General features: G+C 42.0%; 2 protein-coding genes across 7 annotated transcripts in view; one reads left to right on the top strand and one right to left on the bottom strand.

The window, feature by feature from the left end:
- The window catches only part of srgap1a (SLIT-ROBO Rho GTPase activating protein 1a), a 78954-nt gene extending 70681 nt beyond the window's left edge, over window positions 1–8273 (top strand). For 2 of the 6 annotated variants that reach the window (XM_046394348.1, XM_046394351.1), the window contains exons 20-22: window positions 905–1042; window positions 4236–4605; window positions 5451–8273. In XM_046394348.1, the coding sequence (XP_046250304.1) occupies window positions 905–1042; window positions 4236–4605; window positions 5451–5855 (913 nt within the window). In that variant the 3' untranslated portion in view covers window positions 5856–8273. Of the gene's footprint in view, window positions 1–904; window positions 1043–4232; window positions 4682–5450 lie in introns of all 6 variants that reach the window. The other 4 variants (XM_046394347.1, XM_046394350.1, XM_046394352.1 and 1 more) reach the window with 3 other exon arrangements.
- ccdc113 (coiled-coil domain containing 113) lies at window positions 6411–12219 on the bottom strand. The gene is made up of 9 exons (XM_046394370.1): window positions 12090–12219; window positions 11515–11650; window positions 10978–11139; window positions 10749–10898; window positions 10161–10271; window positions 9912–10010; window positions 9639–9746; window positions 9247–9402; window positions 6411–9056 (listed from the first exon to the last, which is right to left on the bottom strand). The coding sequence occupies exons 1-9, from the start codon at window positions 12170–12172 to the stop codon at window positions 8877–8879; spliced, it is 1185 nt and encodes a 394-aa protein (XP_046250326.1). The 5' UTR covers window positions 12173–12219; the 3' UTR covers window positions 6411–8876.
- Between the last annotated feature and the right edge of the window lie 152 nt (window positions 12220–12371).

Genomic DNA, 12371 nt, shown 5'->3' with positions numbered 1-12371 from the left:
TCGCCATCTCTGGGGTCCTCATCCAGTCCTGTCACTGTCTCCCGCTCTCTACACTAACAAGCATACACTGCCATGGCAACTGTTGGTGCCTAATGGACTGGATACATTGTCTCTTTAGGACAAGAACAGAATCGCTCCAATCACTTAGCAGCTGGCCAACAAAACGGCCATTTAGAATGCCTTCTCCTCTTCTCTCCTCTCTCTTTTCATCTGCTACTGTCGTGTCAGTGTGCCTCTATCAATAATTCACCAGGAGGGACACTGCTGATGGGGTGTCTTCTTAGTAAATGAAGGAGCAGGGGAATTTACAGCTGTACGGGTTGTCCCCGAGCTCAGTAACATCCTGCTCTGTTGAGAGCAGGCTGAGGAGTGTTAAAGCACACGGGGTTGTGATCTTCATTTGTCCCATGAAAGAGCCCAGAATAAAGCATGCAGAGACCTCAGAGACCACTTTAGCACAGGATGTATCTTTCAACTCTCAGAGCGTTCCAACTTTCTAGTGTCTGTAAATTTTGCTTACTGCCACCTCTGCTTTGCAAAAGTGCTCGTCCGTGCTCTGTCTCTGTTTCTGTGTCCATGTGGATACACTGAATAAGTGAGGTGTTTTATATCAGCTAAGACACATCATCAGAGACTGTATCCAGTTGGCTTGTGTGGGTTTGGGTATCATCACAGCAGTGCACCACCAGAACACTGAGAAGCTCAGGGATATGACTCATCTGACTCTCTGGACCTTGGAGGAGAGAGGGAGACTTGCTGACTCACAGGAAACTGATAAGAAATACTGTCATTGAAGAATGGTGCAAATAAGAAAGACTGACTTGCTGATTTCTCCTTTTCTTTTGGTCTGTCACTTCCTCTTGCTCTTTCCGTGTGTCAATCTTACTCTGTCTCTTTGTCCCAGAGATGACAACTTCTCAGACACTCTGAGTCAGAAGGCTGACAGTGAGGCCAGCAGTGGCCATGCTGGAGAGGATAAATGCTCAGGAAAAGACATCGGCTCGCCCGCTGACACCAGGGTCTCTGAGGCCTACATTACCAGGTTGGTTTGGTTGGTTGGTATATTGGACTGCAGTAAACTTCTCCTTAACTATTTCCATAAAGCACCTGATAAAGGAATTAGGCAACTGATGAGATTTTACACAGGTGATATTCTGCCTTTCGTCCCCAGGAAAAAATGCAGCGTATTGTAAACGATGAGTTTTGATGATCAGGTTGTAGCAGCAGTGATCGGTTTCGGAAGGGAAATATTAGCATGAGAAGTGATCAGAAACTCACACTTTATGACCTAAAAATCCAACGTAAACATGTCACAACGCATGACAAAAAAACCCACCAGACTTTTACCAAAGTTCATAAAGGATCTTGCAGCAGTTTAGAAGTATGTTGCGGTAGACACATTTTCAACATTAACAAGTCAGTCTGCTGACAACAATGTAACCAATGACTGGGCACAGCACATCTTGGACTTCATATTGGCTTTATCTAATGAGACATGGCCAATCCAATAACGACTGACAGGCTTGCAGCTGCATGTCTGCGACACTCTCACTGTTGCATCATCCAGGAAGCTCGAATAGCTTCAGGGTTGAATACCAACACACACACACACACAAACCCCAAACACTTGGAAAATAAACAAACTTAAAATTTTTTATATAGAGGTTTCCTTAGGGTGATTGGGACTTGGACTGTTGTATGTTGTTGAAAATAATCTTTGTTTTCAACCTTTACCTTCAGAGCTTGCACACAGAGCGGTTTAATAGCATGTATCTGATTTGCCTTTTATATGAGCCTGACTGAAGGAAGTGGGGAAAACCTGTACAGCACTGCATCCACATCATCAGTGCTATTGATCCCATCATCCTCAGCTCACCCTGTCAGCCTAGCTGCTTCTTGAGGAATAAACTTCTCCCACTCTATTTTATTCCCACTGACTGGACAGTTCTAGTTGATAAGTAGGAGTATTAAATACCTATTTCACAGTGGTGGCTAGTCATCAGCTGGTCCCACTGGAACAAACTGTACATACAAATGCATGGGGAGTTACGGCACAGACGTATGCAATCACACCTCGGCCTTTCTGGCAGCGTCTGCTGGCTGCGTGCCAGTATTTTGTCTCCTGGAGTAAGCGACCTTGAAATGTCTGTTACTAGTTCTTGCCAAACACATGAGCAAATGCTATATTATTCAGAGCCACACTCACTCCCACTACTTCACTGTTGAAATGTTGATGATTCATCCTAGAGCCAATATTTACACCAGCTGCAGGTATTTGTACGCGAACGGAGAATATATCTGAATGAATCATCTTTTTTTTTCACATCAGGCTTAATAAAGCTCCTCTAACTCCCAAAACCAGAGTCTACAACACTCTCTACCTGTCACCAGCTCCCAGGTGACCTCCCACCTCTCTCCCTTTTCATCTCCTGTCTACCATTCCCACTCATTTTCTGCTTTTCTATTCAGACAATCCTCATAAGTGTTGAATCATTTATATCCTGAGCTTTATTTAGATATTTTCCTCTCCTAGTGTTCTCAATCAGCAGCACACTCACCAGACAGGACCTCTGCTGGAGTTTGTCAACACAACAGTTATGTTATGTGCGTCTTTCGGCGATGAGGATGCGCATTGACGACATGACAGCATTACAGTTAGGCTGTTTTGTGTTTTCAGGAATGGAAACTGGAATGTCTTGTGATTTACATTGTTATTAGCTAAAGCCAGAGTAAACAAAGGGAGTGCTGTCAGTGTGCTGACAGCTCAGTGCCTGTTGTACACTCTCTCAAAGAGGGCTGGTGTTATGTATGCAGACTGCTCCCCCTGCAGGTTGTCAGTGGTTTCTACAGTTGTTTACTTTAACAGATTTCTTCACTGCAGTCAGAAAAAAAAAACATCTCTCTCCAAGCACACCAGCCTGCACTGCTCCATCAAGAAGCAAGTTTTGTTTATTTGTTTGTTTTTTGCCATATTTTTGCATTTATTTCACAGTGTTTGGCAGTGTGTGAGCAAGCAGGGCTTTCAGACTCTTACATAAGCACACAAGACCCATTGGTATTGACCTGAGACTGTCTAGTTCATATAGATGAATAGTTTTCTCTTGTGAAATCAACTGCAATTACATTCTCCAGCAGTCGTGTTCGTTACTGCTTTTTGTTTGGCCCAGTGATGAAACTGCCTGTAAATAATCGTGGTAATTGCTGAGACATCGTTCATTAGGCAGATGTAAACTCTCCAATAAAGCTATTTAACTCAGTGAAGTGATTAAGGATGGATGCGTGATCCATTTCTTGTTCGTCATCGCAAAGAACCGATATTGCAGATGGCAGACTAATTAAAATAGTTAATCTGTCACATATCAGCTTTCAGATGTTATTGATTTAATATTTCAGGTTGTTGCCACCTGAAAAAACGACTGCATAATAATAAAATAATACTTAGTTTCTGTTTTCACGTTAAGAAAATCATCAGAATTTTTGAGATGCCATGTAATAAATACCATGTAACTTCATTATTAACTCTAACTGTTAGACAGAAAGTGATCTGCTTTAAACATTACAGCTAACACTGTTTGCATGTATCGTCGTGCTGGTAGTCGTAAATATGCAGGGCAGAGCAGATTATATAGTGAGTAGGATGTGCTGCTCTATTGGCCTTTTATGGAGCAATAAAACCAATTCAAGGGAGTAGAAACAACGTGCATAACTGAAAAAGCATGAGGCTGTGAGACAATGAGAGAGTGTGTGTGCCAGATTAGGTGTGTATGGTGCTGTGCTGATCCAGGTTCAAATAGAGGACAGTTGTACAGCTCAAGCAGCTGGAGCTTCTCCCAGGGAGTCTGTTTTGGTCCGCTGATGAACCACAGTCCTCCCTCGTCTGGACTGATAGTCACATCCACTCTACCTGCTCTTCAAATAAGCTCGTCAGAGCTGCCAAGCACTGACTTCAGGTTTCCTATACAACACTGATGATTGACGATGCAGACCCACCCAAACCACCACCACCACACACATATTGCAGTGTACAAAATCTGGAAGCTCTTTTTTTTTTTTGCTAAAACTTTACATTTGGGAGATACAAAGTGGCACAATCACTGTAATAAAAGATGCTCAACTCAAAATGCAGTGTTTCAGTGAGAGGTATATGGTTAAAAGTGAAATGATGAAAGCCGTAATGCCAATGTAAGTATTTTCTTGTGTTGTTTCCTCTACATCCTTCTGTTCTATGCCAGCAGGCACAAGAAAAGATCAGAACCACCATCCCGGCGGCCTCCCGCCCGCCCCAGTGATGTCCACTGCATGGTGCATCCCTCCCAGCACGGACATGGAGGACATGGAGGCACCCCTGAGATGGGCTCCCCAGTGCTAGGTCATTTCAGCCCACGGGACATGCTGCGGAGTCACAACCACATGCCCATGGACAGCCCTGAACGACGGCGCCGTACTGGCCACGGCAGCCTGACCAACATCAGCCGCCATGAATCGCTGAAGAAGTTGGAGAGCCCCCCGATCCGCCGCTCTACCTCTTCGGGCCAGTACACGGGCTTTACTGATGCGCACCGCCACCATGGCGGCAAGCCCCTGGATCCGGAGACCATCGCACAGGTCAGCGCGGGACGAGCGGCGACCCGACCGCAGCTCCCTCCACCATCAAAGCCCTGCCCTGCCCTGTAAAAACATAGTCAGTCCCTGTCTTCTGCTTCCTCTGGCTGCAACTGTGTCTGTGTGCTAAATACACGCAAAAGACTAGCTTCACAGGCAGCAGACAGCAGGGAGCATAGCTCAACACTGGGACTCATTACTGGATATTTACTGCAGGATTAATTATGTGCATACATGAAACTCTGAAACATGAAAAGATATTACATAATATGCTCAACCGGTGATAATTTGTTTTCAAGCAGCTCTGCAAATATCCATGTTTCCATCAGTGCTTATAGGAGGGTGGTGGCTCTAATTTAACTGTTGTCACATACTTATGAGTAGTAAAGTGTTTGTAATGCCTTGATTAGAAAGCAGAGGCCACAGAGAGCACTTTAAACTGTGCTCGGCTGTCTGTCTGCCTACGAGGGGAGCATGCTCAGATGAACATCTCTTGTCATCTCTGCATCTCCTTCACTATCCAAAGTTATTAGCATGCAGAGGGAGAGGTGCCGGTGGAAAGTGGTTGTCTCTACGTACTCTCTGCGTGTATAATGCATGCTAGGTGTTTTCAGCTGTCACTGTGGTAGTCTTTTAACGTTGCTGTTTTATGTTTCTTACTAAACTCCACCTTCTCACTTCTCTGACATCTTTGTTGTTCATATCATCTCTGAATTCTTTCTTCTCTCTTCAACCTTCTCATCTTCTCCTCCTGTCTGTCACTCATTTCTCAGCAGTGTTATTATCGTCCTTCCACTGATCTCTCTCTCTCTCACACACACACTCTCTTGTTCTCCTGTCTCCTGCAGGACATAGAAGAAACTATGAACACTGCTCTGAATGAGTTGCGTGAGCTGGAGCGGCAGAGCTCAGCCAAGCACGCCCCTGATGTGGTGCTGGACACCCTGGAGCAACGGCAGACCTCCGGCAGCAGTGGTGGCGGAGGTCCCACACCGGCCAGCTCCAGCGACTCCCTCAGCCCCATCCATGGCATCATGCTGAGGTCCACCGCCAACACTGAGCCACCCATCCGCCGCAGCACCAGCTCCTCCAGCGATACCATGAGCACCTTCAAGCCTGTGGTAGCTCCCCGTATGGGGGTGCAGCTTAAACCCCCTGCCTTGAGGCCCAAGCCCATGGTTATGCCCAAGTCCAGCCAGGCATCACAGCCTCCAGCTCCTCAGGACCCCCTGGACAAGTCCTGCACCATGTAACGTCTGGGTCAGAACCCAGAGAAGTAAATCGAAACCTCTCAGCCAACTTCTGGGATCGCTTCAAAGCGCTGCCAGCGTCTAGACTTCATAGATGTACATCAAATAATGTCTAAGAGTGTGTAAAATACATGAACCTGGACAGGAAACTATATCTCCATGTGGGGAAAATAAAGAGGACTGTGAGAGGGAGGCTGATGTAGGAGTTACAATGTAGACAGATCTGTCAGACAAAGGTTCTGTCTCAATAACACATACACAGTTATGTGTTAATATGCTTAGGTTAACATTATCTAGCAAATGTCTTTTCCCTTTTTTTTTTCTTTTTCTTTTTTTAAAAGAAATTCAAACAACAAATCACAAAGGCTTCCTTCAAGATTTTAGAAAATGTATACTAGTTAGTTTAGCTTACAGACATTCGTGAACTTTGTATCTTTGAAGAAAACACACTGCATGTACAGTATCTCCAGTCTACCACTGAACCTAAAGCTGGAGCTTGATGAGAAGTGTAACTAGATTATGGAGCTTTTTTTTTTTTTTTGCTCTTACCTAGGAGGGCCCTTGAAGGTGTTGTGAACAGATTGAAAGGCCTTATTGACTTTGGATTTGAAATGTTAACTATTACAATGGTGCTGTGACTACCTGGAGAGAAATGGTTTGAAGGTTGGACTGATGATGGGCCTGTAGAGCCCTTAACAACTAATGGTACTATGTTAATATGTAGTAGTACTGATAAACAGTATGCTTTTGTCACTAGTGTGCAAACTCTGCAACTTTTCTTGGCAAGGAATACCATCTGTTGTGTTTCCGAAATGTACAAATATCACCTCTGTGCTGGATTCACTCACATTTATTTGAAGATATTTCCATATTGCCTGGAATGACATATGACCATTGGATACAACCACTACTTCATTACGAACTTTGTTTTGATTTTGATGCATTCTTGAATTCCTGCCTCAATAAGTCGTGATGCAGGGATAATATATGCCTAATAACCTATGCCTTTGCATCTGCGTAGTCTACGGGGAGCAGCGTGAAAATTTGTGATGATAAATCATCTCTTACCTACAGTAAATACAACACATATGCTATTACATGGTGTGGAACACATGTCGCAGCTTCTTCTATGCCTTGCTTGGCTCTATCTACCCAAAGACATGACTGTGCAAGTTAAAAGCATGGATGCTGACCCTCCCTATAGATGTAGGTATTCTTCGTATTGACTGATATGTATAGACTCATAGCAGCGCCCTGTGGGAGTGCTGCTGGTAGCCATGGACCTAATGACTGTTAGTGTTAAAGGCTCCTGATATGTTCACCCCGCTTTCTATGCTTCTCTTGGTCAAAATCTCTCAAAACAGCAGCTTGCCTTGTATCCCTCTAGTCTGTTTTGTGTTCAGGAAAGAATGTCGATAGCGTTTTGTTTTTTGTTTTTTTTGTATTGTTCTCTGACTGACACTTAGACTTCCTCTGTGGATTGTCTGCATTTGTGGAAGAAGTCACTTATAAATACCAATCATGTGGCAGAAAAGTCTCACATAATCTGGGATGAACAGCCGGTGTCAGTCAGCTCATGTGTGTCCTTGTTGAGTAATAATTTCAAATGCAATAGCCCCATAAAACTGTATGTGCCAGAGTTCCAGCTGTGTGGCTGCACCCCGTATGTGTTTTTCAAAAATAACCTCTGTACTGTAATTGACAGAAGTGGGTGCATGTCCTGGGAATGTTTGGCTAGCATAGCAACACACAGAAAAGACTTGGTCTGCTATGAATAAGCATTGCTCTCTAACAACAGGTTTACACTATCTTTGACTTGACAGATATAGTGTGTATAATCAAAAGATAATTGACTTTCTGATTTACTAACTTTTAATATTTTTTGTTATAATTTTTATTTTATTTTTTTGTTTGTTTATTTCTGGGTAGAAATGACTTCAAACAAACTATGTAGATTAAATATCCAGAGATACAAGTGTCCCTCCTACAGTATGAAGCCAGTTGTAAAAATTGTGCTTTTTTTCCACTGTGTTAACATCATCAACAGTAGGACTCAGTCATGGCGTCTGTAGGCTATAAGCTACTCTGTGGTGTTCTGTACATCTGTAGTATGTACTTGTGAAAGTGCCTTTGAAAATGTTTTAGAGGAACTTCAGACATTCTGTGCTGTTGCATTTTCATGTCAGATGCTGTTTTTGAGAAAATGCAGGGCAGAAAGAAGACACGTAAATAAGTAATGATACCATTTTCCAAACAGTTATATGACAGGATTAATAATAAATAAACAGCTTACCCATTGTGACATTGCACTTTTATGTACATAACTGTATATATGGCATGTAACATCACATAACGTTTAGTTCTTTGAGGGCTTATACCTCCAAGGATTTCTTTCTAATAAAGGAAATAGTTTGTTGAGTCCGAGGTGGATTTTTCTCCCCCTACTTTTTACACTGAGTAAGTTTATTTAAATACTATGGTGGAAGAAGTGTTCAGGTTATTTTTACTTAGGTAAAAATATATATATTTGTATCCCTATTAATGATGTAATAGTAAAATATTGCTTCCCTGTTAATGCGGCAGCATTGCTTTAATGTGAAGAACTTAAGCTATTTTATGTTTTCTACAGCAATATTGATCATGTTTTGAATGCAAAATCTAAAACTGCGAACTAATTTTACATACAGTACAAATACCTTGCTTGCACTGAGGTACAGTAATGCAGTACATGTACTTGGTTACATTCCACCATTGTAAATAGTGCCACATCACCCAAGGAGTCTCAGTGCCCCACACAGAATCTTGATTACAGTTAAAATAATAAAAGCATGATGAAATGACTGTACTAGAACTGGAGTAATTACTAATTGTAAGGTAAAGACATTTGAATGTTTGCCCCAGTCAGTGAAACTATGAGGGACCAGGGCACAGAGAATAGGGAATCAGATTATTTTAATGTTCAGTATAATTCAGTATACAAAGATTTTACAATGATTAAAGGAATTGGGCTTGATTGAGCAAGTTTTATTGAATCCAGTCAGCTTTTTCTGATTTGTTTTTTCTCCATGTGCTCTGTTCTGCTATGTATGGGAGCTTCACTGGGAGCTGGTGCCCCCTAGATCTAGCTCCAGCCTCAGCACTGTATGCAGGAGTAACAGTGGCTCTCTGAGTGTTCCAGGCTTTAGCATGGGTCTTCAAGGCCATCTGGTGAAAACAGACAGGGGAGAGCTCAGTGTTATGGATACCATCACACAACAGCTTCTCTCAAACTGGACTGAGGTTTGGTGTGGAATGATAACAATGTAACATTTTTTGCAGGGGCTGACAGAGAGTCCCAGAGAGAATTCAGGAAGAGAGCTGAATGTGTTTAGGGGGTGAAAAGAAAATGGCTTACCTGAGCAACCCCAACCTTTCTCTCCCAAGTGTGAATGCTCTGCTGCAGCTTCTTATGTTTCTCTTTGACATGCATGTACGCAGTGATATCAGGAGCCTGATAATCTGTCATCTGGCAGCACAGGTGTTGGTTGAGAGCTTCCGCCTTCAAGCATTCCTTAAGAGAGATGGTGTACACAAAGGGAATATGTTTAGAGCGCAGGAGATGAGTATGATTTAAAGAAGAAGGGAAAAGAAAAAAGTATTGACTGATTCAGTCATGAGTTAATATAGTTTAATGCAAATTACCCTGCTACTACTTTGGTAAGCAGTGGACCAAAGCATGTATGAATGATTTGACTTGGGGGCCACACTGGGCTTAAAGTTTGACTTATTTTTGGATTAATGACCAACCTCCTCAGCCTGCCTTATCTCCTCCTCAATTTTTGCCAGCATCTGCTTCTTGTTGCTGATGTCATTGCTCAGCTGTATGGACTCCAATATCACACTCTGCAGCCTCTCCTGTTCACACACACACACACAAACACATATATCTGCTGTATACACACTTAGATCTGAGCTAAGTTCAAGGGGCTAAGCTGCACTGCAAAGGTGTTTTCATACATCTACAGGAAATGACAAGAAAAAAGCTCTTTCCCTCTCCCACACACAATTCTGATGAGTGACCTTGTGTGAACTGAGAACACGTTGCACTTTTAAATTGTTGACTTGAAGCTCATCCAGGTTTTTTTCAATTCTCTGCTCGCTGTACTCCTGGAAAATTTCCTAGATGCAACACACAGCACCATATATCGTTACATTTACTAAGTGGCAATAAGTTAAGTTTGCAGTGATTTATTCAGTGTAACACAAACTACACAATCGACTGACAAAATAAAACTCTCTTTGTGCTCCTCTCACAGTTTCACAGTCTACCTGATATTCGGCTTTTCCCATCTCCTTTTTCTGTTGAAGCTGCTGCTGGAGCTTCTTCTCGTGCACTTTTAGTGCACAGTTCTTCAGATTTAACTTCTCCAACTGGGTGACCTATTTTAGAGTATGTTTGTGTGAGTTTGTGAGCAGAACAGACCATGTGGACAAAAGGAGGATGATGATAAAAGTAAGAAGAGGTTGCAACAGTACCAGAGAAACCAGATAGCATTCATCAAAAAATACAGTCACTAAATGTTCTAGCCTGTTGTCTTTCCCATCTATAGGATATGATTATGTGTGATTTGTCCATACCTGCCATTTTCTAATCAGTTAATACAGTAAACACAGTTGTAGTCTTTTTAGAGAAGAGTGCATATAATTAATTAAAACTATTTACTTTAAACACTTGCAAACATGTTTTATATGTAAAGGTGAAATGAGCAGACCACTTATGTTTCAAAATCTGCATTTCACGGTGCCAACCTGTATTGCATAATGACAACAAAGCTGGATCTTGAATCCTTAAACCTTCAATCTACTCAAATACTACTTTGTACGGGTTGATCTCACTAGACCAAAACAAATTTTTACCTTTGACTTCTCTTCGATGTACTGGAGCACCTTGTCAGGCTCTTTCATTTCCAGCCTGTTGTCCTTTATAGGTTTGAGCAGTCTGCGTTCAAACTCACTCTTAGACTTGTTGATTTCTGCAAGACGCAAATCTGCCTCTTTAAGGGAGGCCTGGAAAGACAAAATGTACTTTGAGTGTGCAAATTTTTCTTCGGTTTTCTTCTGTTTTTCAGTGGAAGAGTGTTGTAACCTTGTAGTTGTCCTGAATTCGGTCAACTCTCTGTTTGAGTTTCTCCTGGTCTTGTCGAGTCTCTGTGACTTCTCTCTGTGCCACATAAATTTTTTGCTCCAAGGTCAGCTGATGAAGACGATCTGATATGCTGGACCGGGACCTCCGGCTCCTTCCACGTCCCTGACACACATGCATACACATATAAAAAATGATGTGTGGCTATCAGGAGCACTGTGCTCAGAGGTAATCTTCCCTAGGAACAGAATCAAAACTGGGATTGTGTCACTGTGGCAATATGTTCTGTCACTCTTAAAATCTAAATGTATTTGAGTTTGTCCCTTTCTGGTTGTTTTTTGAATTCTTATTCCAGTGACTCCAAGCAAGAGCAATCGTCTAGTCCTTAAAACATGCAGCTCTTTGTCTACATACTGTATTTCCTTGAGTGCAGAATTAGCATAATCTGTCTTCCTGTTTTTCAGCTGGAAACTTCCAATCACATGAGATACTGAGTTTTGTATATATAGTAAAGAAATTTTGTCACAGGGTACCACTTACCCCACCCTCCAACTGGGGGGCTCCTGCTGCCCCAAGATTGTCTCCTCCAACCTGGGAGACCAGGTCCTGAGGATCAATGCGGCTGATAAACCGCTCAAACATGTCATTCTCTGCCAGGAGGGTTGCATTTGAACATCTTGGGTAAAAGTGAATATTAACAGCATCATTATCAGATAAAAAAAAGGTAGACCTAAATGTTTAGAGAGTCCAAAGTGTAAAACTCAATCACCTGCCAGCTGTTACTTATTCACTCACCTCATTTTTCAAGGTAAACAGAAGTTAACATTATTATGAAACACTAGGTAGCTGTTTAGTTTAATTTAGTACAGATGATATTAACCTTCTACACTTAGCTAATGGTTTAAGGATATATACTTAGCTAGTCGTGCTTTAGTACTGCTAGCTGACTATTTGTATTCATATTGTTTAACAAAATTAGCTTAGCGTTAGCGGTCAACGTTAGCAGGTTGTACAAACTAATAGGCTAAGCTAACAAATCAATCTTTAGCTTAATAAACTTCACGATTTAGCAATTTTTATACATTAAGGTGCTCTTAAATATCTATTTTCATTACTTTAGCTCTTCGACTCGGTTGTAGAGGAATTCTTTTTGTTCTTGTGTGACTTGTTCTTCCATCAACGAAAGCTCATCCTCCATGGTTGCTAAGGTACACAGAACCTCTGCAGCGGTTGCTAGGGCTACTGTTGCCTTCACGTGCTCACGTAAAGCTCAAAACCTGCAAACATTGCTACAAAAGACAGAAAGAAGCTTGGCTTTAATTATCATCAGGTCTACTTGTATTCATTTTAGAAATATATTTGTGTTTTTATAGCGAATTTAACTCACAACAATCCGG

The sequence above is a fragment of the Scatophagus argus genome, chromosome 7 (genome assembly GCF_020382885.2).
Source record: "Scatophagus argus isolate fScaArg1 chromosome 7, fScaArg1.pri, whole genome shotgun sequence".
In the NCBI taxonomy this organism is placed as follows: Eukaryota; Metazoa; Chordata; class Actinopteri; family Scatophagidae; genus Scatophagus; species Scatophagus argus.
This window is presented reverse-complemented; position numbering and strand designations above follow the sequence as displayed.